Below are 25956 nucleotides of genomic sequence, written 5' to 3'. Positions count from 1 at the left end.
AATGAAGAAGAAGAAGAGTTTGGATTTATATCCCCCCTTTCTCTCCTGTAGGAGACTCAAAGGGACTGACAATCTCCTTGCCCTTCCCCTGTGAACACCCTGTGAGATGGGTGGGGCCGAGAGAGCTCCAAAAAGCTGTGACTAGCCCAAGGTCATCCAGCTGGCATGTGTGGGAGTGTACGGGCTAATCTGAATTCCCCAGATAAGCCTCCACAACTCAAGCGGCAGAGCTGGGAATCAAACCCGGTTCCTCCAGATCAGAGTGCACCTGCTCTTAGCCACTATGCCACTGCTGCTCCCTTAGGGCTTTTCTGCACAATTCATTTAAAACGTTTTCAGGCAGGAAATAAAACATTTCTTCTAGTACAGCCTTGTTTTTAACCCCCAACGGTTTTAAATGAATTCCGTTTTACAACAGTTGTCTGGCTGAAAAGTTTGAAAATGTCTTTGGTTGCTGTGTGATCAACTGACGACGTTTCCCAAGTTTCTCTGTTTCCCTAAACTTCCATTTTCTCACACAGTTCCCCCTCGCCTGTTTATTTGCAGCATTTAGATGTTGGTTCTTTTATTTTGGGAGAGCCAGTCTTTGAAGCATTGAGCATACGAGGAGTATAGAATGTAGGGTTCGTTAAAGAAAGGAAATGAGGCCACCCCAGTAACTCTCTCTCTCTCTCTTTCTGCTTCTATTTCTGTCTAAAAATGTGTAATTTCTAGTTATAGAGGGCTTTTCTGTTAAGAACATAAGAACTAGCCTGCTGGATCAGACCAGAGTCCATCTAGTCCAGCATTCTGCTACTCGCAGTGGCCCACCAGGTGCCTTTGGGAGCTCACATGCAGGATGTGAAAGCAATGGCCTTCTGCTGCTGCTGCTGCTCCTGAGCACCTGGTCTGCTAAGGCATTTGCAATCTGAGATCAAGGAGGATCAAGATTGGTAGCCATAGACTGACTTCTCCTCCATAAATCTGTCCAAGCCCTTTTTAAAGCTATCCAGGTTAGTGGCCATCACCACCTCCTGAGGCAGCATATTCCAAACACCAATCACACGTTGCGTGAAGAAGTGTTTCCTTTTATTAGTCCTAATTCTTCCCCCCAGCATTTTCAATGAATGCCCCCTGGTTCTAGTATTGTGAGAAAGAGAGAAAAATTTCTCTCTGTCAACATTTTCTACCCCATGCATAATTTTATAGACTTAAATCATATCCCCCCTCAGACGTCTCCTCTCCAAACGAAAGAGCCCCAAACGCTGCAGCCTCTCCTCATAAGGAAGGTGCTCCAATCCTTCAATCATCCTCGTTGCCCTTCTCTGCACTTTTTCTATCTCTTCGATATCCTTTTTGAGATGTGGCGACCAGAACTGAACACAGTACTCCAAGTGCGGTCGCACCATGGCTTTATATAAGGGCATCCCTATGTTATAGGGAGCGGTCTGCTATTCCAGACAGCTCTATCTATTAAAGAGTATAGAATGTAACATGACGCTGTGTAGAATTGAAGCATCGATTCAACACAAAACTAAAAAAAAGGGGGAAATCACAAAATGGCGGCCAGGAATCGTTTCAAGGGGGTGAGTGCGAACAAAAGGGATTGGGGATTGAAAACGTTTTTACAAACATTGTCCAAACGTTTTTAGGAGATTTATGCTGAAAGGGCCGTAGCCCACTGAGGTCAGTGTTGTCTTCCTTGATGGGCAACTGCTCTCCAAGGTCTTTGGTGGAGGTCCTTCACTTTCCCTGAGACCTGGAATTTTTTAATTGGAGCGTCTGGGGATCAAACCTGGGACCCTCTGCATCACGAAGAGGCTCTCCGCTAAGCTACAATCCCTCCTTATGACAGGATTGCTCAATGGTGTTTTTTTTTTGAACGGACAAAGCAGCCACCAGGAATGCCTTCAGCATTCTCAAGCCACAGACGCCCACACTCCCAACCTCGGCCGCTTCAGCCGCTCCTTCCCACAAAGCCTTTCTTTTTAATTCATGAGCACAAGACCCCCAAATCAGCTGTTCCACTCTGCTCTCTTCCCCTGTCCAAGAGTAATAGCAGAGAGGGGCCCATCGGGACGAGCCGGGCCAAGCAAGTCATCCCTGGACTCCACGTGGCTGCCAAGAACGAATTCAGCTCCGCGAGACTGCTTTGCGCTCGTTCCTTTGGGCACGAAGCCATTCAAAGCTTCAGTCTGGATTCAGGCGGCCGGCCTCTGTTCCCAAATACATGACTGCTTGTGTTGGTCGGGCTGGAGGCCTTTGTGCTGTGAGGCTTGGCCTTCTTCCCCCAAAGCAGGAGCCACAATGGGCTCTCCTCCCCACCTCTGCTTGCTTGCTTCGCCTGGGACACTGGCTCCCCTTTGCACTTGGTGAACTATTACTCCACTGGGCTCCAGCAGGGGAGTACTGCCCAGGGGGACGTATGGGGTCAAATTTACCCAGGCTGCGGCAATTTAGTCACACGGGTGGTATAAAATCGCCACCACACCCTTCCTCCTTCCGTTGTTTGGTCATGGTGGAGGAGGGCGGCCACCCTGGAAAACTCAGATTTTGCATCAGGCTACATTTTCTCTAGATACGCCTCTGGTCTCCAGAGACAACCAAGGGAGCTTGAAGAAGAAGAAGAAGAAGAAGAAGAAGAAGAAGAAGAAGAAGAAGAAGAAGAAGAAGAAGAAGAAGAAGAAGAAGAAGAAGAAGAAGAAGAAGAAGAAGAAGAAGAAGAAGAAGAAGAAGAAGAAGAAGAAGATAGAAGAAGATAGAAGAAGAAGAAGAAGATAGAAGAAGATAGAAGATAGAAGGAGGAGGAGGAGGAGTTTGGATTTATATCTCCCCTTTCTCTCCTGTAGGAGACTCAAAGGGGCTTACAATCTTCTTACCCTTCCCCCCTCACAACAAACATGCTGTGAGGTAGGTGGGGCTGAGAGAGCTCCGAGAAGCTGTGACTAGCCCAAGGTCACCCAGCTGGCGTGTGTGGGAGTGTACAGGCTAATCTGAATTCCCCAGATCAGCCTCCACAGCTCAGGCGGCAGAGCTGGGAATCAAACCCGGTTCCTCCAGATTAGATACACGAGCTCTTAACCTCCTACGCCACAGCTGCTTCTACTTGAAAATGGGACACCCACCACCTTTCTGCCCTGCCAGTCCTCCCCATCTGCCCCTGAATTAGAAGGTGCTTCTATAGTTCTGCCAGCTGCCCAGACAAATATCCCACCATTCCTAGCAACTGGGCTGCTTTTCTAGCTGATCATGAGCTATATTGAATGGATGAATCCTTTTTTTTCCCCTGAGAAACACGGCCTTTTGTATTGTAACACAGGCATAATCCAAGACAACTCTGCGCTTCACAAGGAGCAGTGTACTTACAAAAGAACATCTGGAAGGCCCTGGGCACAAAACTGAATCCGGTGCAAACACCACCACACTATTCTTAGAACTCAAACAGATGTTTTCTTCTATTCATAAATGGGAAAGTGCAGATCCCGACAAACCTCCATTTCCCCCGGGTCGTGCGAGGACATGAGTTAACCTTTCAACCTCTACTTGTTCTTTGCTTCTTTGAAAGCGGCTCTCCCACTTTGAAAGCAAATGAAGAGGGTGCCTCTTGTTCGGAATAGTGGAAGCTGCCGGGCTAGCAGCCTTCCGTGCGGAGACGAATTGAGGTTGCAAGAGACTACAATTTACTTTTGATGGGCAGAACAAGGTGTCTGATCTGACTGAGCCTTTAATTCACACTGGTTCTTTGGACCTAGCTCCTCCCATGCCTTTTCAATTAAAAGCCACCGCTAGCCATTTTGGACAGCAGTGGGTACTTTGCCAGCTGTTTGCCAGAGAGCAGCAGTGGCGTAGTGGCTAAGAGCAGGTGCACTCTGATCCAGAGGAACCGGGTTTGATTCCCAGCTCTGCCACTTGAGTTGTGGAGGCTTATCTGGGGAATTCAGATTAGCCTGTACACTCCCACACACGCCAGCTGGGTGACCTTGGGCTAGTCACAGTTCTTCCGAGCTCTCACCTACCTCACAGCCCCACCTACCTGGGGCAAGGAGATTGTAAGCCCCTTTGAGTCTCCTACAGGAGAGAAAGGGGGATATAAATTCAAACTCTTCTTCTTCTTTTGTCACGGCGGAACTGCCACACAGCTGCCATCCAGCATGCTGCCGAGAAATGCACCGATAGCGGTCCACATCTATTTTGATCGGGGTATAAAAGGAATCAGCCCATTGTTCTCGATAAGGACTCCTGCGCAATCAAAATGGGGGGTTGGGATTATGGCAAACCAGCCCCAAACCCATACAATTTAAGGGAATGTCATCAGGCTAAGGGTAGCCAACCCGTGGCCCAAAGACCGCACTGGGCCACTCACTGATACTTGCACAGAGGAAGAGATACATACATGTCCACAGCAAGTCCAAAATAAGACGGGCTAGTCAAGGACTGGCGCCACCTGCTTACAAAGTACCACTGAATCTACCTGCACAAGTACCACTGAAAGTACCTTGCCCACACCCAGCAGTTCTCCCTCTCATCCTGAGAAAGGATCCTCACCTGTCCTCACCTGAACCAATTCTCCTTTCACTTGCTCTTTCATCCTGAGAAAGCACAGGTTTCCTGGCCTTTTACACCCAGCCCTGTCTCTCTTCATGGGGCTACATAGACAGAGAAAAACGGAGGGCCCGCAGCTGCTTTCCCCAAGCTCCCCTAACAGCACTAGGGGTGGGGAAGATGAAGAAAAAGAAGAAGGAAGAAGAGGAGGTGGGTGGGGCTGAGAGAGTTCAAGAGCTGTGACTAGGCCAAGGTCATCCAGCTGGGGCATGTGTTGGAGTGCACAAGCTAATCTGGTTCCCCAGTTAAGCCTCCACAGCTCAAGTGGCAGAGTGGGGGAACAACTCCCAATTCTCCAGATTAGTGCACCTGCTCTAAACCATTATCTTTAGCAGCAGCTTGTTCCACAGGAATCAAAGCAGAGGCTGGATGGCCATCTGTCAGGAAGTGCTTTGATTGTGTGTTCCTGCACTGCAGAGGGTTGGATTTGATGGCCCTTGGGGTCTCTTCCAACTCTAATGATTCTATGATCTCTCCTGTGCTGGACCAGGACCAAGGACAGCATTTTCTCACAATAAAGAGCCCAGACAGAATTAGGAGACCAGCAGCCCCAGAGACCTCTGGGAAGGCAGCAGTAGGGTTTTTTAATCCATGACGGCTGCTAACAATACTGGATGCAGGGATGACAGAGAATGCCCACGAATCAGCCTCACAAAACAGAAAGGTCGATGATCGCTCAAGCGCCCAGGGACAGCCGGGAAACACAAATGGCCCCTTGCCAAAGCAATCCTGGCCAGCACTCACCGCGGGAGCGATGTGAAGGTCATGCACATCCCTCCCAAGCCGTTCAATGACAGAGCAAAGAAGATCAGCACGGACAGAGCTGTGGAGAGAGGAGGAGAAGAACTGTGAGGAGCCAGGAAAAAAACCCCAAGAGGCACTGGCAGGCCAGGGTCTACCAAGAACCAGGCTTCTGCAGGGCTTAGTGAGACCCTGATGCTGTGGAACGGAGGCCAGAGAGGAGACTGAAAGGTTGAGAGCCTGATGTAACTCTGGCTGTTGAGAATTTACCTCTGGGAACAATGGTTTGTGAACCGCAGGCCAATTCTTCATTCAGGATAGTGGTGGTGAACTCTTAGAGTTCCAGATAAAGAGGGATTACATTTCATTGCCTCTGCCAGCATGGCCAATTGGCCATGCTGGCAGGGGCTGATGGGAATTGTAGTCCATAACATCTGGAGTGCCAAAGGTTCACCACCACGGATCTATGAGGACTAGGGAGTGAGCGCTGAAGAGTCAGGCTATGGAAGAACACCCATTGGGCCCATGGAAGGCCAGAGGCAAGGGCGTACCACCCTGAGGGACAAATGGGGTCAAATGTCCCCGGGTTGCAGCCATTTAGTCACACGGGGGTGATTTTTCACCAGGCTACATTTTTCCTGGATATGCCTCTGGCCAGAGGTTTCCACCAGTTACAGGTAATAAGTTATCTGGAAGCAGAACTAGCGGAGGCATTGAAGCGACGCTGCCAGGTGATGCAAGTGTTCAGCAACCAAGACGAGTGGTGTATTTGAATGCCACACACAAAACCTTCTACCTGCAAAGCCAAGAGCTCTCTCACCAAGCTATGGGCATCATCCAACACCATATTGAGAGTGCAGTCCCATGTGCGGCTACCACATCCCCAATCATCGCTACCTTCAATCACTTTCAACTTTGCAAAGTTTGGGCTTCTGTTGGCACAGAGGCGAGGCCACAGAAGCAGCGCCCCACTGTTGGGGAGGCCTTGAGACACTAGCTAAGCCCCGCCCCCCACTCCCCACACCGAGTAGCTCTCCCAGCCCGCACACCTCTTTCCTTGAACTGCAGCTAGGGATGCCAGCGACCAGGTGAGGACTGGGGATCTCCCAGGATCCAGCTCATCTCCAAACGACAGAGATCAGTTCCCTTGGAGAAAACGGATGCTTTGAAGGATGACCTTTATGGCATCACACCTGGCCTCCAGGTGGGACCAGGAGATCCCTCAGACTCACAGCTCACCTCTAGGCTTCAGAGATCAGTTTCCCTGGAGAAAGGGTCTGCAACTACAAATCCCATCAGCCCCTGCCAGCATGAGAGCCGCAGGTTGCAGATTTGTAGTCCATGAACATCTGGAGAGTCGCAGGTTGCAGACCCCTGCCCTGGAGGGGTTGTGCTTTGGAGGGTGGACTCAATGACATGGTGCCCACCAAGGTCGTTAGAATCATAAAACCATAGAGTTGGAAGAGACCCCAAGGGCCATCAAGTCCAACCCCCTGCCATGCAGGAACACACAATCAAAGCACTCCTGACAGGTGGCCATCCAGCCTCTCTTTAAAAACCTCCAAAGAAGGGGACTCCACCACTCTCCGAGGCTGTGAATTCCACTGTCGAACAGCCCTGACAGTCAGAAAGTTCTTCCTAATGTTTAGGTGGAATCTCTTTTCCTGCACCTTGAATCCATTACTCCTGGCCCTAGTCTCTGAGGCAGCAGAAAACAAGCTTGCTCCCTCACCAACATGACATCCCTTCAAATATCTAAACGTGACTATCATTCCCCCCTTAACCTACGCTTCTCCAGACTAAACATCCCCAGCTCCCTAAGCCTCTCTTCCTTGTCCTCCCCAGGCGCCACCCCCAAATCTCCCTGAACATCACAACTTGGAGAGGGCCGTCCTTTGCCTGGATCCCCACCGGAGGATAAGGAGAACCTGGCAGCCCTCAATGCATCCCAGTTCGCCGCCACAAACTTACAGTCAGGGTTGCTGGCTCCATAAGCGATCATCACACAGGACACGGCAAAAGAGGCACTGAAACACAGAAAGGGCCGACCATCACATGCAGGCAACGTACACCTAAACACAGCGGCCCCTCCGCAGGGTGAAGGATATATACTCAGCCACAGGTGTCAAACTCACGCCCCTCCAGATATGATGACTACAGTTCCCATCATCCCCTGCCAGCATGATGGGAACTGTAGTCCATAACATCTGGAGGGCTGCAAGTTTGACACCTAGCGTATCCCAAAGGCACAGAAAGCCGATGCAGCTCGATCAGCTTTCGCAGGCTGTTTCTGAAACGTTCCCCATCCCTTTCACAAGTCACTGGAGATGCAGTTAAGAAGTCCGAGGCTTCTTTCCAGCGTGGTGTAGTGGATGAGAGCAGGTGGATTCGAATCTGGAGAACCAGGTTTGATTCCCCACTCCTCCACCTCAGTGCCAGAGGCTTATCTGGTGAACCAGATGTGTTTCCCCACTCCTACATTCCTGTTAGGTGACCTTGGGCTAGTCACAGTTCTTTGGAACTCTCTCGTTCCCACCTACCTCACAAAGGTGTCTGTTGTGGGCAGAGGAAGGGAAAGGAGTTGTAAGCCACCTTGAGTCTCCTTACAGGAGAGAAAGGTGGGGTATAAATCCAAACTCTTCTTCTTCTTTCCCTTTTCCATCCCTGTACAGCGGGTCCAGCCATTAGTGCAGATGTGGGGGGGAGGGGGAGAGATGAGCGTGCCACTGTAGCCAACATTGAGATTCCCTTGGCATCGTTACTTAGAAATCTGCCCATTTTGCCTTTAAAGAGTAAATCCTGAAGATGCAGAAGTCAGCGCCAAACTCTGCAGTGTGACCTGCAGGCGTGCCATTTTTGATTCTCCAGACATGCCAAGACCAGGCAAACCTCAAGGCTGTCCTCTCCGAGGCTGTGGTCCAACCACAACAGTCGCACAACCCTGGCCAACACCCTCCATGCTGCTTCGTTGCAGAGTTTTGCACTTCACCCCACCCTGTTGGTTCACTTGTCTGGCTCAACCCAGTGCTGGATGTCGGAAGAGGCTTGTGAAACAGTTCAACAGCAAGGACATCAGTAGTCCAACTTGGGCAGTGTCCAGAACTCCAAGGAAGAATGGAGCAGGCTCGGGAGAGACTGGGGCCTTAGCAACCAAGATATGATGCCGCCTGCACTGCTGACAGACATAATTTGGGGTTGCCAATTCACCCTGTCCTGGATGGCCTGGGCTAGTCCAATCATGTCAGACCTCATAACCTAAGCAGGGTCACCCCTGGTTAGTCTTTGGATGGGAAACCACCAAGGAAATCCACAGAGACAGGCAGTGACAAACCACCTTTCTTCATCTCTTGCCTTGAAAACCCTACAGGGGTCTGCACATGTTGGCTGCGACTTGACGGCTGCTTCTGCCACCAGCTGGACCATCCCCTGCAACTGGGTCTTTAGCAGCCGCTTGTTCTGCAGGGATCAAAACTTTTCCAGACTCAGAAGTAAGACTCGTGCACCCCGCCTCCACCCCCCCTTCCAAAAGTCATGGCACTGAGAACTGGCCGGACAGCTTTTTTTCTTGCACCGTTGGCAATCTTAACCGTTTTGCTTTCTGTTTTTTTAACCCACCAGAGCAGAAAACTCCGACTCTGCCCTCCTCTGGCCCTCCAGACAGTTTAATTAGCGTACTTTGCACCCCCAGGATCTGCAAGCTAGGGAGAAACTGTGCTGGCAGGCCATATAACAGGGAGGGAGACCTGAACTCTCAACCTTGTCTTATCATTCGACATCCCCTGATGCTCGGCTCCGCCCATCCAAACGCCGAGGCCCATTTCAACCCCACCCCCAGCACAAGCCTACATCACAGCACAAGTCACCCAACCGGGACCCACCTGCCCAGCAACCGCAGCTTGCGGGGTCCGTATTTGTCCATGATGATGCCCAGAGGCAAAGTGATGGCGCTCAGCAGGAAGGAGCCAACAGTAAAGGCCAAGTTCAGCATCTCATCCTGCTCCTTGCAGGTCAGCCAGCCGTTCATGCGCGTCGGCTCCTCCGGCACCTGCGTTAGGTTGCCTGCGGAAAGGCTGGCGTTGGCTGGGATGGTCACATTCTCTGGAAGGGGGAGAGGAAGAGGAGAAGCCCGTTAGTTCCAAAAAGCAATTTCTCATCCATCGGGAGAGCAAAGCAGCTCATGCCTTCCATAGGTGTCAAACTCGCGGCCCTCCAGATGTTATGGACTATGCTGGCAGGGGATGATGGGAACTGTGGTCCATAACACCTGGAGGGCCACGAGTTTGACACCTGTGCTAGACCAAGTGATCTCCCAAGAGCCAAACTCCATGACAGCGGTTGCCAAACGTTGTGCTTGTGAACAACATGGTGGCCACAAGATCTTTTCTGGTGCCCGCCAATTGTTTTTAGCAAGCAGGTAGAGCTATGTATGCCATAGGGGTGGCCATCCTATGGTGCTCCAGATGCTCATGGACTACAAGTCCCATCAGCCCCTGCCAGCATGGCCAATTGCTGATGGGAACTGTAGTCCATGAATATAATTGGCCATGCTGGCAGGGGCTGATGGGAATTGTAGTCCATGAACATCTGGGGCACCATGGGTTGGCCACCCCTGAGGGCTTTCGCCCAGCTTCTGATTGGCTGGGCAGATTTTTTTTAAAAAAAATGTTGCTTGGGCAGAAGCTGCTACCACAGCACAAGGATCTGCACCGTGTTACTGAAGCGAAACTGCAGCAGTTGTTTTGTGGTCCCGCCTCCAGTGCCGGCCATTTTGTTGCGGCACCCCCCATGCCGTGTCAGAATTCCAAGTGGGCCCCCAGACACAAAAAGGTTGGGGATCCCTGCTGTATGGTACAGTGCTGCAGGTCTGGGAATGGAGCTCTCCAAGGTTTGGGGGGGGGGGGTGTTAAGCATAAAAAGGTGTCAGATAAATTCATGCAGGTGAAGAGATCGGTTTAGTTTGCTTGTTTCGCGAGATAAGAAGAAGAAGAAGAAGAAGATAGAAGAAGATAGAAGAAGAAGAAGATAGAAGAAGATAGAAGAAGATAGAAGAAGATAGAAGGAGGAGGAGGAGGAGTTTGGATTTATATCTCCCCTTTCTCTCCTGTAGGAGACTCAAAGGGGCTTACAATCTTCTTACCCTTCCCCCCTCACAACAAACATGCTGTGAGGTAGGTGGGGCTGAGAGAGCTCCGAGAAGCTGTGACTAGCCCAAGGTCACCCAGCTGGCGTGTGTGGGAGTGTACAGGCTAATCTGAATTCCCCAGAGAAGCCTCCACAGCTCAGGCGGCAGAGCTGGGAATCAAACCCGGTTCCTCCAGATTAGATACACACGAAGCTCTTTAACCTCCTACTTTGCCACAGCTGCTTCTGCATTTGAAAATGGGACACCCACCACCTTTCTGCCCTGCCAGTCCTCCCCCCCATCTGCTCCCTGAATTAGAAGGTGCTTCTATAGTTCCTGCCAGAAGGCCCAGACAACAAATATCCCACCATTCCTAGCAACTACTGCTTTTCTAGCTGATCATGAGCTATATTGAATGGATGAATCCTTTTTTTTTTCCCCTGAGTCACTGCCTTTTGTATTGTGTAACACAGGCATAATCTAAGCAGCACAACTCTGCGCTTCACAAGGAGCAGTAATTTACAAAAGGGAACATCTGGAAGGCCCTGGGCACAAAACTGAATCCGGTGCAAACACTACCTCACACTATTCTTAGAACTCAAACAGATGTTTTCTTCTATTCATAAATGGGAAAGTGCAGATCCCGACAAACCTCCATTTGCCTCGGGTCATGGTGGTAGGACACATGAGCTAACCTTTCAACCTCTACTTGTTCTTCGCTTCTTTGAAAGCCGTGCTCTCCCACTTTGAAAGCAAATGAAGAGGGTGCCTCTTGTTCGGAATAGTGGCAGCCGCTCGGCTAGCAGCCTTCCGCGGCGAGACGCACTGAGGTTGCAAGAGCATTGCCAATTCTTACTTTTGATGGGCAGAACAAGGTGTCTGATCTGACTGAGCCCTTAATTCACACTGGTCCTTTGGACCTAGCTCCTCCCATGCCTTTTCAATTAAAAGCCACTGCTAGCCATTTTGGACAGCAGTGGGTACTTTGCCAGCTGTTTGCCAGAGAGCAGCAGTGGCGTAGTGGCTAAGAGCAGGTGCACTCTGATCCAGAGGAACCGGGTTTGATTCCCAGCTCTGCCACTTGAGTTGTGGAGGCTTATCTGGGGAATTCAGATTAGCCTGTACACTCCCACACATGCCAGCTGGGTGACCTTGGGCTAGTCACAGTTCTTCCGAGCTCTCACCTACCTCACAGCCCCACCTACCTGGGGCAAGGAGATTGTAAGCCCCTTTGAGTCTCCTACAGGAGAGAAAGGGGGATATAAATTCAAACTCTTCTTCTTCTTTTGTCACGGCGGAACTGCCACACAGCTGCCATCCAGCATGCTGCCGAGAAATGCACCGATAGCGGTCCACATCTATTTTGATCGGGGTATAAAAGGAATCAGCCCATTGTTCTCGATAAGGACTCCTGCGCAATCAAAATGGGGGGTTGGGATTATGGCAAACCAGCCCCAAACCCATACAATTTAAGGGAATGTCATCAGGCTAAGGGTAGCCAACCCGTGGCCCAAAGACCGCACTAGGCCACTCACTGATACTTGCACAGAGGAAGAGATACATACATGTCCACAGCAAGTCCAAAATAAGACGGGCTAGTCAGCGACTGGCTTCACCCGCTTACAAAGTGCGTACCACTGAATCTACCTTCCGCACGCGCCTCACCTTGAAAGTACCTTGCCCACACCCAGCAGTTCTCTCTCTCATCCTGAGAAAGGGTCCTCACCTGAACCAATTCTCCTTTCACTTGCTCTTTCATCCTGAGAAAGCACAGGTTTCCTGGCCTTTTACACCCAGCCCTGTCTCTCTTCATGGGGCTACATAGACAGAGAAAAACGGAGGGCCCGCAGCTGCTTTCCCCAAGCTCCCCTAACAGCACTAGGGGTGGGGAAGATGAAGAAAAAGAAGAAGGAAGAAGAGGAGGTGGGTGGGTGGGGCTGAGAGAGCTCCGAAGAGCTGTGACTAGGCCAAGGTCATCCAGCTGGCGTGTGTTGGAGTGCACAAGCTAATCTGGTTCCCCAGATAAGCCTCCACAGCTCAAGTGGCAGAGTGGGGAACAACCCCAATTCTCCAGATTAGTGCACCTGCTCTAAACCACATCTTTAGCAGCAGCTTGTTCCACAGGAATCAAAGCAGAGGCTGGATGGCCATCTGTCAGAAGTGCTTTGATTGTGTGTTGCTGCACTGCAGGGGGTTGGATTTGATGGCCCTTGGGGTCTCTTCCAACTCTATGATTCTATGATCTTCCTGTGCTGGACCAGGACCAAGGACAGCATTTTCCTCACACAAAGAGCCCAGACAGAATTAGGAGACCAGCAGCCCCAGAGACCTCTGGGAAGGCAGCAGTAGGGTTTTTTTAATCCATGCGACGGCGTTAACAATACTGATGCAGGGATGACAGAGAATGCCCACGAATCAGCCTCACAAAACAGAAAGGCCGATGACGGCTCAAGCGCCCAGGGACAGCCGGGAAACACAAATGGCCCCTTGCCAAAGCAATCCTGGCCGGCACTCACCGTGAGCGATGTGAAGGTCATGCACATCCCTCCGAAGCCGTTCAATGACAGAGCAAAGAAGATCAGCACGGACAGAGCTGTGGAGAGAGAAGGAGAAGAACTGTGAGGAGCCAGGAAAAACCCCCAAGAGGCACTGGCAGGCCAGGTCTACCAAGAATCAGGCTTCTGCAGGGCTTAGTGAGACCCTGATGCTGTGGAACGGAGGCCAGAGAGGAGACTGAAAGGTTGAGAGCCTGATGTAACTCTGGCTGTTGAGAATTTACCTCTGGGAACAATGGTTTGTGAACCGCAGGCCAATTCTTCATCTATGACAGTGGTGGTGAACCTTTGGCACTCCAGATGTTATGGACTACAATTCCCATCAGCCCCTGCCAGCATGGCCAATTGGCCGTGCTGGCAGGCGCTGATGGGAATTGTAGTCCATAACATCTGGAGTGCCAAAGGTTCGCCACTACTGTTATAGGTTCATTATATGTAAATTAAAAACCTTATGTTCTGCATGGCCAGATGTTTTCTTGTAACCAGAACCATAGATTTTCGCCATTAAGATGGGTTCACACTTAATCTGGTGTATAATTATCCAGATGTCCAGATGTGTGACAATCTTTTTGGTGTTTGATTGGAGCCTTGTCAGTGTGTGATTAACATCCGAGGTCTTTTTGGATTACGGAATTCCTTTATCTTTTTTTTTAAAAAAAAAACGTATTTGAAATACAGATAATAGTGGTATTTGGGGCCTTTTCCATGGAGGGATGGCCAAATGATTTTATATATTTCTTTCAATCTATGGGCATTTGGGGTGCGGATCAAAACTGACTTTGCAAAACCAGAAATTCAATACTCATTACAATAAAGACTTCTGATTAATAACATCCAGAATCAGTTATTGGATGAACCATAGACCTGACAAGCCTCCCAATTCCCCTTTGATGGGTCCACAGAAAACAGACCCACGTGGAAATGTGAACGCTGGCTTCCTACAGAGCCAGCGCTAGGAGGTTTACACTCCGCCAGAGGACCAGGTTCTCTCTGGCACGCAAAACAGTCACTTGTTTCCCCGACGCTGTTCTCCCTGTCCACAGAGAAAGGTCAGCAGAACATCCCTGCCAGGGCAGACTAAAGGTTTTCCCAGTTCAGCAGTCTGTTTCCCCAACAGCAGCCAGGCAGAGACCTCCAGGAAACATGCAAGCAACAGTAAAGGTGACAGCCCTCCAATACTAATGGCATTGCCCAGGAATACTGACTCTGAATTGGGAATCCTGGCTCGTAGTTGCCGTTGGATTGATTCCCTGCAAGCTTATCATACCAGTGGCCCCAAAAACATCCTGGGAGATGAATTCTACAGACTAAATACATGCTGCCTTTTTTTAAAAAAAGCTCTTAGCTTATCTATCTTCAATTTACTGCTCTAGTTCTAGCGTAAGGAATTCACCATTTCATGCCACTCACAATCTTGTAAACTTATGTTACGCAGCACCTTTCCCCCTTGAAAATGAAATATTCCTTGACCATTTTGGGTGCCCTTTCTTGTACCTGTTCTAGTACCACTATTTCATTCATTCATTCATTCATTCATTCATTCATTCATTCATTCATTCATTCATTCCCTTTATTAGGCATAGGAGCACCACTATTTCTAGGTAGCACAACTAGAACTAAGCACAGTATCCCAGACTTAGAGCTGGGGATGTTTCGTTTGGTGAAGAGACAGTTAAGAGGTGACATGATAGCCATGTTTAGATATCTGAAGGGATGTCATGTTGGTGAGGGAGCAAGCTTGTTTTCTGCTGCTCCAGAGACTAGGACCCGGAGTAATGGGTTCAAGGGGAAGAAAAATAAATTCTGCCTAAACACCAGGAAAAACTTCCTGACAGGAAGGGCTGTTTGACAGTGGAACGCACTACCTTGAAGTGTGGTGGAGTATCCTTCTTTTGAGTTTTTTAAAGAGAGGCTGGATGGCCATCTGTCAGGAGTGCTTTGATTGTGTGTTCCTGCATGGCAGGGGGCTGGACTTGATGGCCCTTGGGGTTTCTTTTTTATGATTCCCACGTACTGGTGACCCAGCAACTGATACCAGGGCCTTTGAATAGTTATTGCCAGTCCCTTTTGAATAATATAATAATTTCTTTTGGCTGATTCGCCAGAACCCTGTTATTTCTTTTCGGAACAGTCCCCTGTCAGCTCAGACCCTGTCATTGCACGGGATGGAACAAAAGCCCAGTCGTCAATGAGTGTCAGTGTATCTCCACTTACAGTGAATCCCTAAGCGGCCCATTCAGAGATTCTTTCAGAGTTCCTCCCAGGCTGCTAGGGTATCCATTCTCTTGAATAATATCGGTTCCCTGTGCAACCTTGCCTACAATAAGCAAACCTCAGCACAAAGCCTGGGGGAATCCTAATTCCCAACTTCGTGCAATTGCCAATACACAACATTTGGGAAAACAACAGACAAGAGGGCGGACGGCGCCTTCCTCAGCTACCGGTGAGGTGCTTTCACGCAGGCTGAATAATGTACTTTACAATCCATTTTCAGGGCACTTTGCGACTGGATTTTACTGTATGATAACAGCAAAATCCACAATAGCTAGAGTGCCCTGAAACTGGATTGAAAGTACTTTACAGTGGAACCTCGGTTTTCGTTGGTAATCCGTCCGAAAAGAATCGATGAAAACCAAAACCGGTGAAAACCGAGGCAAACTTTTCCATAGGAAACAATGTAAATCCAATTAATCCATTCTAGGCACTCCACAAAACATACCAAAAACACATTTTTTGGGGAATAAACATAGTGTTTAATGCTGAAAACAGTAACAAATAATAACACTAGGACCAGCTTCAGAGCCAGTGGACCAATGTCGCACCAGAAAGCTGTCCAAAGAAGCCTGTTTCTGACGCCTCTTTAAGATTTGTCTGAAATCAGGCGAGACATTGTCATTAAACAAGTTGCAGACATGGCCTGCAACAGCTTTGTCAGGGTGATTTTTCTCCACAAACCCCTGAACTTTACTGCAAATCAATGAAAACCGAGACAAATTTTTCACTGAAAAAATCGATGAAAACTGAAACTGATGAAAACCGAAGGCAATGAAAACTGAGGTTCCGCTGTATTTGTCATATATGAAAGGGCCCCAACAAGCTACCTTCACTAATGGGGTTAGGAACGATTGAGGCTGCAAAATAATACGACCTGGTCCCCATTTCCATAATCACTGCCACTGGATGAGTTAAAACCAAGAGGCAGGATCAAGCTTCAACGCATTAAGGGCCATGAAAGCTAAGCCCCATAACATTCATGCAGAAGCTTCACCACCCCTGATTCGCACGTACTTTTCCTGCAGAAGCCACCCCACACTCTGCCCTTCTCTTTCTTCACCAGTGCTGACCAAGGATCTCAAAAGCAAGGCCAAGGGAGAATCACAGAAGCACAGGGTTAAGAACATAAGGAAGAGCCTGCTGGATCAGACCAGAGTCCATCTAGTCCAGCACTCTGCCACTTGCAGTGGCCCACCAGGTGCCTTTGGGAGCTCACATGCAGGATGTGAAAGCAACGGCCTTCTGCTGCTGCTGCTCCTGATCACCTGGTCGGCTAAGGCATTTGCCATCTCAGATCAAGGAGGTTCAAGATTGGGAGCCATAGATTGACTTCTCCTCCATAAATCTGTCTAAGCCTTTTTTAAAGCTATCCAGGTGAGTGGCCATCACCACTTCCTGTGGCAGCATATTCCAAACACCAATCACGCATTGCGTGAAGAAATGTTTCCTTTTATTAGTCCTAATCCCACCCCCACCCCCCAGCATTGTCAATGTATGCCTCCTGGTTCTAGTATTGTGAGAAAGAGAGAAAAATTTCTCTCTGTCAACATTTTCTACCCTATGCATAATTTTATAGACTTCAATTAGTGGTGGGATTCAGCAGCTTTGCACCACTTCGGCACAACCGGTTGTTAAAATGGTGCTTGTAAACAACCAGTTGTTTATTTGAATCTCACCACCAGAACCGGTTGTTAAATCCCAACACTGACTTCAATCATATTCCCTCTCAGACGTCTCCTCTCCAAACTAAAGAGTCCCAAACGCTGCAGCCTCTTTTCATAAGGAAGGTGCTCCAATCCCTCAATACCTCAAGGGACCCTCTGCACAATGCAGGATATTAACCACTACCTCCCTTTCCTTCCCCCCCATTGGCCTCTTCTCCATGCCTAAAAGATGGCAAAAAAGCTCCAAGATCTCTGCCCAGTCTGGCCTGGAGGGAAATAAATTCCTTCCTTGCTCCAACGTGGAAATCAGCATTACCCTGGCCATGTAAGGAAGGGCCACCAGAGCCAAGCACTGCCTCATTCTCTCTGCCCTCCCTCCAGAGACATTAGGGAAAATGTAGCCACCCCACCCCCATATGGGCAGCCGCTCTCCCTCACCATGACCAAACAACTTTTTTTGCACCAGGACTTGAAGTCAGTGTATGGACCCAAGGGGAAGGAGGTAGGGTGTGGGGGCCAATTTTCCCAAAAACCCGCCATGACTAGATGGCTGCAGCTCAGAGACATTTGACCCCATATGTTCCCCTGTATGCCCCTGCCTCTCCTGATCTGCCCAAGTTCACAGAATCGGCCTTGCTGTCTCAGCTTTTAAAAAATCCGAAGAAGGAGATCCTGCCGCTTCCTGAGGAAACCTGTTCCCCTGAAGAACTCCCGTAACTATTAGCAAGCTCTTCCTAGTATTTAGCGGAAAACTCTTTTGGTTCAATTTCAACCTACTGGCTCTGGTCCAACCTTCTGGGGCAACAGGAAACAGCGCTGCCCAAGACCAAGGGAAGCTGTCAGCTCACAAGCAGGCAGCCTGAGAGGTTCCCACCCAGGTGGCTCTGAGAACAAGATGCAGGGCTCAGCACCCTTCAGATGGGGCCCACGCGCCCTAGAAAGCTGGTCGCCAGCCAGCCAGCCATTCTAGCCGCTGCCTCCTCTCACACCAAAGCAGGGGATGATTTTCCCAGCGAAGAGGCAGCTACGTTGACAAGATTGACACCTCCCCGCCCCCCTCGTCTTCAGCTGCTTACGACATCCTGGAAGGAAAGCCCATCAGCAGCCCTGAGATCAGAGTCACGGGCGCAGATAAGGAGAGCCGAGTCAGCGCCACAGGAGACAGAAGATGCTGACTCAACAGGTTATTATTACCAGGGCCGGGAACAACAGCTCGATGAAGACTGGCGCAAAGGGGTATTTAGCCGATGCTTTGCTGGGGGAGAGGAGGCGGCCAGCTCAGGGATCTCTCCCTTTGGAGGGGCGCTACCCCTTTCAGGATAGAAGCTCCCTTCCTACCAAAGGACCCCAAGGACCTGAGCCTGCACCAGGGCGGGGGACGAAGGTAGAAAAACAAATGGCACCCACTTCAAAGCCTCATTTACAAGCAGGAGTGGGGGGGTGGGCAAGGTCCATCTCTCCCCCGCCTCGGTTTCGGTCACACAAGGAGGCAGGCTTTTTGCTGACTCGGGGAGAAGGAGCTGGATCTGAGAGCAACAGGAAACAGAGGCATTCACTCTTGGGCAACAGTACCGAGCCCGAGATGGGCTACCTTCTCCAGAAGGTCCCTGTTTCACCAAGCGGCTTCTGGGCCCTTTTGTGCTGACCTGGGCTGCCCTGTGGTAGGATCCTTGGTTTCTTTTCTGAGGGAAAAGGGCACAAGCTGACGTAGCAGCCAGCAGAGGAAACCACAAAGCAGAATTGGGCCACTGCAGCCAAGTCTCATGGTTGGAATTAGTCAGTTCCTGCCGCTCAGCAACCTGCAATATTTTTGCAGTGCCTTTGGCCAGGGGCTTCAGAGGGAATGGTCCAGTTCTAGTATGGCTAAATCGGACAGAAGAACAGTAGGGGCAAGACTGAGAAACAGGCAGGAGTCCGTAGGAGGAAGGCCCCAAATGCATCAAGCTCTTGTTGTATCTAGAGTTGTGTGCCAGCTTTGCAAATGGGAAAATATGCGGTAACTGCTCAAGGCCTAGTGTGTTGAAGCTCAACAGGTGAAGTTCCCCATAACTAGAACTCCATAAACTGCTGGAATTATACAGCCAGGGAGATTTAAAGATCTTCAGGGGGACTTCAGCAACTCTCTCTCAGTTCCCAAGATGCAGTCTAGGCAACTGACCTACCTTGCTGAGATGGTGTCAAACACTCAGAGTGAAAACTGTGTGAATGCTACAACACACAGAGATGCACAAATGGCATTTCCGCTACCAGGGTGGGATCTCTTTTGCCTTCTCCCATTCTCCCAATGTAACAATGCAACAACACTCAATAGTGTTGACCTGCAGTAAGCTCAGAAAACGTAAGAGGAAGAGCTGTTCCACAGAACCTATATTTAACCAGTGGAACTCCCTGCCACAAGATGTGTGATGGCTGCTGGTTTGAAAAGGAGCTAGACTCATTCAGAAAGGAAAGGTTTAATGGCAACATCCAAATGTGACGTCCAAGTTCAGCTGTAGTATGCTGGTTCCTAACAGCCCAGGCTAACCTGATCCATCAGATCTCAGAAGCTAAGCAGGGTTGGCTCTGGTGAGTACTTGGATGGGAGACCACCAAGGAAATAGTGGGTCGCTACATAGGGGCAGGCAATGGCAAACCACTTAGTCTCTTGCCTTGGAAATCCTACTGGATTGATATAAGTCGGCTGTTACTTGACAGCACACACACACTGCCAGGATATCTGACCCACAGGGGGCTCGAACTCCTGACTGTGTGAGTGGCAGTGCAAGCACTTAACCACTACGCCATGTGGCTCCTTCTGGGGACTTGACAGCTATGTTTAAATATTGGAAGGGACGCCATGGCAAAGAAAGAGAAAGCTTGTTTTCTGCTGCTCCAGAGACTAGGACAACGGAGTAATAAATTCAAGGTGCCGCTAAACATTAGGAAGAACTTTCTGACTGTCAGGGCTGTCCGATAGTGGAATTCACTGCCTCGGAGAGTGGTGGAGTCTCCTTCTTTGGAGGTTTTTAAACAGAGGCTGGATGAACATATATTAGGAGTACTTTGATTGTGTGTCCCTGCATTGCAGGGGGTTGGACTTGATGGCCCTTGGGGGTCTCTTCCAACTCTTATGATCCTATGACTGAAGGAGGGCGGGGTTCATGATACAATCGGAAGCCCCCCTGGAAGGTCTGGATGACTGTGCTGGAAACACCCCGCTGGCTTACAGTGGTCTGATCCAGCCAAGGCATTCTCCAATAAGCCCATGTCTAAATGGAACCAGCCCATGCCAAGGGAACACTCCCCCCATAACAACACCAAATGTTGTACTGGAGAAGACTTGATCCAGCAGCTCTCTTGGCATTTTATCTCCGGCGCCTGTCAGTTTTTGTTTTGCCTTGGCAGCTTTTTACTAATTCCAGATCAAGACGGAAAGTTTCTCCTTGCTTTGAGCAGAGAATTTCCCCAGATCTGGTGAAAAATTTACTCGGATGTCCAAAGTTCAGGCTCGATAACGCCGGAGGAAGTGACCAAGAACCGCATGGTGGCGAGGAGATTTGCCTGATCAGCTTTTGCCAGTATCAAAGTTATCGCTTCTTTCCCAACTGCTGCATCTTATCAGGAGGGAATTTAGGAATTATCAGACCAAATGTCACAGGTTATCCACCCGCCACAGACCCAGAACAAACTCCCTTTGTGAGACAATGCAGAAACCCCTATTCTTTTGAGGGATTATCAGCAGAAGAGAGATACGTGGGGCAGATCATGCCGAATTTCACAACCTCCGCCCATTTCGACTTGAGACAGCCTTCGTTCCGAGCTCACGTCTCCTTTTTAGAAACCGATCCATCCTTCCGTATCACTTTGGGCTCCCTAGCACAAATACCCCCCCCCAATTAAATCAACACAGTTTTAAACATCATTTGGGCCTCAGCTACATATAGACATGGCGGAAAAGAAACAAGCAGACCGGAGAAGATCAGCAACAAATGTGGGCAAGACGGTCACAAGGGCCACTTACAAAAACAAGCAGAGACCAAAAGGGCAGATTTGTACATGCTGTACTGAAGAGCATCAGCACAGCTCCTCTTCAAAACAAGCCACTCCTGGCTTCACATTGGGAAATGACTCTTATGAGGCTGCGTCGGCCTCCGCAGAGGGCTGTTAGCTGCCTTCGTTCTAGCAGACGGCCCGGACGGCCCGGTTGACCCCAGTCATTTCTCTCCCCGAACAGGCAAGCCTTCCTTCGAAAGAGCCTATCTGCACAGCCCTTTGAAGGGGGGGGGGGCATAAGTAGCTCGCTTTCCTCCTCCTCACAACAACCCTGTGAAGTTGGTTAGGCCGAAAGAGCACGACTGGCCTACGGTCACCCAGGGAGTTTGATGGAGATTTGAACTGTATTTTGTATTTTGAGCTGTATTTGAGGGTTGTGTTTCTTGTAAAGTGGCAGGCTGGGGATGAGTCTGCAGCAGCCGAGGATGACTAAAACTCCCCCGCTCGCCTGCTTCCAGGAAGGCAAGAAGCCTGACACACTCCCCCTAGAACGGCTGTGGGTGGTCCCTGCAAGGAGGGTGGAAGAGGAGAGAAATCACAACTCCCCCAAAGTTCTGGGGCCAAATTACAGCCCGGGGCTGTGAGTTGGGACCCATTTTAAGGAGCAGAGCTTAGCCCTTAAATGCATGTTCTTCAGTGTATTGTCGAAGGCTTTCGCGGCCGGAATCACTGGGTTGCTGTGTGGTTTCTGGGTTGTTTGGCCGTGTTCTGGCAGCATTCTCTCCTGACGTTTCGCCTGCATCTGTGGCTGGCATCTTCAGAGGTGTATCACAGAGGGAAGTCTGTAACACCTCTGAAGATGCCAGCCACAGATGCAGGCGAAACATCAGAAGAGAATGCTGCCAGAACACGGCCATACAGCCCAGAAACCACACAGCACCCTATGTTCTTCAGGTCTTACCACTGCCCAGTTCTACCTCTCAGGGATTTGAAGGAAGGCTTCCAGGGCTAGAACGCTTCCCTTCCAGCCCCATAGCACTGCCCTGTTTATAAACTGAACTTAGCCCGTGCAGCCAAGCACCATCAGCCGCAAGGAGTCTCAAAGAGACTTACAACTCTTTCCCTTCCTCTCCCCACAACAGACACCTTGTGACCTAGGTGGGGCTGAGAGAGTTCAGAGAGAACTGTGACTGGTTCAAGGTCACCCAGCAGGCTTCATGTGTAGGAGCGAGGAAACAAATCCGGTTCACCAGATTAGAGTCCACTGCTCTGAACCACTATGGTTCGCCAAGCAGGCACTACTATCAAGAGACCCAAGGCCACCCCAAGATGCAGTCTGGTCTGCCATACTGCTGCTCTTCGCCATCTCTTGGCTTACATGGACTCGCTTTGGGAAGAAAAGCAGGGCAGAGGTGTAGCTCCAAGGGGACAGAGGGGGTGCACGACGCACTGGGGGAATGCCCCTGTGGGGGTGTGGTGAGGGCATTCCGGGGCAGGGCATTCTGGGACAGGGGCAGAAGACACACCAGTGCACTGGGTGCTTTTCCCCCTTGCTACGCCTCTGGAGCAGGGCACATACATGATCCAAAATCCAGCCCAACAGCCCTTCCATAGTGAGCCAACATAGGCTTGCCTTACCTGGGGGATGACACAGGTAGGAGTAGAAGCCCTCCGACTGGAGCATGAGGAGGAGAGACCCCCAGCCCAAGAGGACAGCAGAGAAGAAGAGGTTTTCCACCACGGCCGTGCAGGCCATCCACCAGCGGCGCCGGTGGGCAGTGGCTAGCGTGGGAGCCATGATGTTATACGGGGAGGTTTTTTCCACCTAGACTCCTTCAAACAAAAGAGGAAAAAAGACATATTTTAAGCTGCTTCCTCTCCATGGGGAACCCAGCCCCACACCCACCCGGCTCGATGCAGAATTGAACCGAAAAAGCGATGCCAAGAACGGAGAGAGATGCATCATGCATCCTTTCTGGTATGCACACACATCCCAACAGATTGCCAAACGCCAAATCCACCCCACCGATAACAAACAGCAAGTCGACACGACGTCCACCGAATTTATTTTTATATATTAAGATGCTGCGACTCCAGAGGCTACCCCTTTAAAGTGCAGACAGAACGCACAACTCCAATTCAGGCCAACTCGCCATGCCGGTTCTCTTGTTATAAATGGGCCCAGCCAGAACTATCCTAAGAGGTAATTTGAGGACAACAGAGGGAGACATTGGGATGCAATTGCTGTTCCGCCTCCCTCCACAGCAAGCGGAAGATCAGAACGCGGATCCTGCCGGAAGAGAAAGGACCAGCCTCCTATTTCCACCACCCCACTCCCTTTAATACCTGGTGGTGAAAAGTAGCATCAAGTCATAGCCAAGAGAGGAAGGCAAGCATCCTTAAAGAAACAAAGGCTCCCTATTTGCTGCTCAGGATCATTAGAAGAAGAAGAGTTTGGATTTATACCCTGTCAGGAGACTCAAGGTGGCTGACAAGCTCCTTTCCCTTCCTCTCCCCACAACAGACACCTTGTGGGGGAGGTGGGGCTGAGAGAGTTCTGAGAGAACTGTGACCAGCCCAAAGTCACCCAGCAGGAATGTAGGAGTGCGGAAACACACCTGGTTCCCCAGATAAGCCTCCGTCACTCAGGTGGAAGAGTGGGGACTCGAACCTGGACTTCCCCGGTGGTCTCCAGTCTGAATATTAAGAAGGGCCAACCCAACTTAGCTCCTGTGCCTACAGAAGAGTACAATGCCTGCAATAGTCCCTTAATGGGGCCAAATTACAGTTCAGATTGCAAGCTGGCTTCTCTTCATCCCCCTCCCTTCCTCCCCCCCAAGTTCTTGGGGAAAGGAAGAGCAAATGCCATGGTCTGCACTCAGCTGGGTGGGTGTGGGTGACACATGCGAACAGAGCCAGATCAGGCCCCAAGATTTGATTGTGTGTTCCTGCATTGCAGGGGGGTTGGACTTGATGGCCCTTGGGGTCTCTTCCAACTCTATGATCTAGGAAACACAGCCCCGACCACACTCTGTGCTCAGCAATGCCACAGGGCTCGTCTTTCCTGGCCCCAAACGCCCATGTTTACTCATTTCATCCCAGAGGACCTTTGCCAGATTGTACAAATCCTTTGCCAGCTTAAGAACATTTGAGAGCTCGTAAACAAGACGGCAACAAAGTCAACAGGGGTCAGCATGCAAATAGCAGGTGGGGAAACGAACGAATTGGGCAACGACCATTTTTTAGAAAGCAAGTCGGGGGGCAGACAAAACTGCCAGCCCCTCTGCCCCAAGGGAACGGGTAGAAAACAGCTCACCTGGTGAAACATATTGAGGACCAAGCCCCGCCAAGGAAAAGGTAGTCTAGCTTCAGCCAATGAAATCCTGCCAGACACACTTTGGATGCGTGGGTTTGACCCATCCAGCAGATAGCAAAACCAGGTTTCCACAGACAGTTTATGCTCAGATTCTCTAGAACAGTGGTGGCGAACCTATGGCACGGGTGCCAGAGGTGGCACTCAGAGCCCTCTCTGTGGGCACGCACAGTCCCCCCCCCCCCCCGCCCACACATCCAGGCTGGCTTGGGCTGCTGGGCTCAATTATTAGCCTTAAACCTAAGATCTAGTTTTGGGGAAGCAGTATAGGTAACCCTGTTAAGCGCTGTTAAACCCCACTGATTTTCATGCAAAGAACTAAAGTGCGATCCTTTACCTGGGAGTAAGCTCAGTTGCTGGCAATGGGGCTTGCTTCTGAGTAAACCCTCCTAGGGTTGTGATTCACCTGTTGGACAGAGCTGCACTCCACTGCTTCAAAGCAAAGCCACCGACTACCACTCTCAAGCTTGCTCCCCGAAAGTAACGATGCCTCGAGCCAACCGGCCAGCTTTTCTAAACTTAAACCTCAGTATTCAGGTTAAATTGCCGGCACTTTGCAATAAATAAATGGGTTTTGGGTTGCAATTTGGGCACTCGGTCTTGAAAAGGTTCGCCATCACTGCTCTAGAATCTTAAGTAGCACAGAAGTTACACCAGAAAATGGCATGCTAACTGGGTAAGAAACAGGAAGCAAAGAACAAACCTTTTCCGCCCCAAGGGAAGGAATTAAGGTCCAGAGTGGGTCAAGGCAACGATGCTCAGACAGGAAAGTACAATTCCAGAGGGTGGTGGCAGGGTCTGATCTGGTGGTGACTCCTCAGAAAAGAAACTCCGGGGTTGTGGAGGGCAAAGGAAATAAGAGGGAGGGGTGGAAGAGCTGCGCTCCATACAAGAGGCTATTAGGAAAGAGAATACAAAGAGCATAGATGTATAAAACAGCTGGGCCCCTCTCACCTCAACAAGAATATGGCAGAACTAGGGAAAGATGCTGGAAAAGGTCAACTGAGACAACCAAGCAGGGTTTTCTGGCAAAGAAAGGTTACAAAATTCGGAGCTTCTCAAGAAACAAAAAGGAGGATGAGAAGAGGAAGCCCCCGCAAATACTTACAGTGTTATGAACGTCATAAAGAGGAAGAGGGCAGCCGGTTTGCCTCCTTACACTAGAACTTGGGCAGCGGGTTCGAGCCAGAAAAAGAAACAACTGTTGCTTAATGAACATCTGGAATTCTTCACCCAAGATATACGTAGCTTGGCCTAGACAGGTCAGTGGGGGATTCTTTCAGAGCTCGAACAGAACCTCCCCATTCAGAGGCAGTATACCTCAGGGTGCCAGTTGCCGGAGGCAGGGAAAGCCTTCCGATCTTGCCCGACAGCCTTCTGAAAGAATTTAGCTGGGGGTGCAGGGAAGCGGATGTAAGGAGACCCCCCTGGGCCCCGATCCTGCGGGGTCGGAGCAAGAAGAGGGCATGCCGCTGCTCCCCCTCCCTTTAGCCCGACCGCCCCCGAGCTGTTTACGGGGAGAGTCCGACGCTGCCCCCGCCCCCCATCGCGCCCCTTCCTTCCCCACTAACAGCCCCGTTGTCCGGCTGCCTCCACCCGGGAGAAGACTGGCGCAGATGCGGATGGATAGAGCGCGGAGCAAGCGCTGCAAAGGCCCCGCTCCCGGGAAGGCCC

General features: G+C 50.3%; 1 protein-coding gene across 9 annotated transcripts in view; it reads right to left on the bottom strand.

Moving 5' to 3' along the window:
* The window catches only part of SLC43A2 (solute carrier family 43 member 2), a 58234-nt gene that overhangs the window by 30118 nt on the left and 2160 nt on the right, over positions 1–25956 (bottom strand). For 3 of the 9 annotated variants that reach the window (XM_048519096.1, XM_048519092.1, XM_048519094.1), the window contains exons 2-5: positions 22548–22742; positions 9201–9420; positions 7294–7349; positions 5329–5404 (exon numbers count right to left, since the gene is read on the bottom strand). In XM_048519096.1, the coding sequence (XP_048375053.1) occupies positions 5329–5404; positions 7294–7349; positions 9201–9420; positions 22548–22707 (512 nt within the window). In that variant the 5' untranslated portion in view covers positions 22708–22742. Of the gene's footprint in view, positions 1–5328; positions 5405–7293; positions 7350–9200; positions 9421–12960; positions 13032–22547; positions 22743–24619; positions 24642–24985; positions 25179–25390; positions 25564–25956 lie in introns of those variants that run through there. The other 6 variants (XM_048519097.1, XM_048519090.1, XM_048519091.1 and 3 more) reach the window with 6 other exon arrangements.

Source organism: Sphaerodactylus townsendi, linkage group LG16 (genome assembly GCF_021028975.2).
Source record: "Sphaerodactylus townsendi isolate TG3544 linkage group LG16, MPM_Stown_v2.3, whole genome shotgun sequence".
Classification (NCBI taxonomy): Eukaryota; Metazoa; Chordata; class Lepidosauria; order Squamata; family Sphaerodactylidae; genus Sphaerodactylus; species Sphaerodactylus townsendi.
The sequence above is the reverse complement of the archived record's forward strand: the minus strand, read 5'-3'. Positions and strand labels throughout refer to the sequence as shown.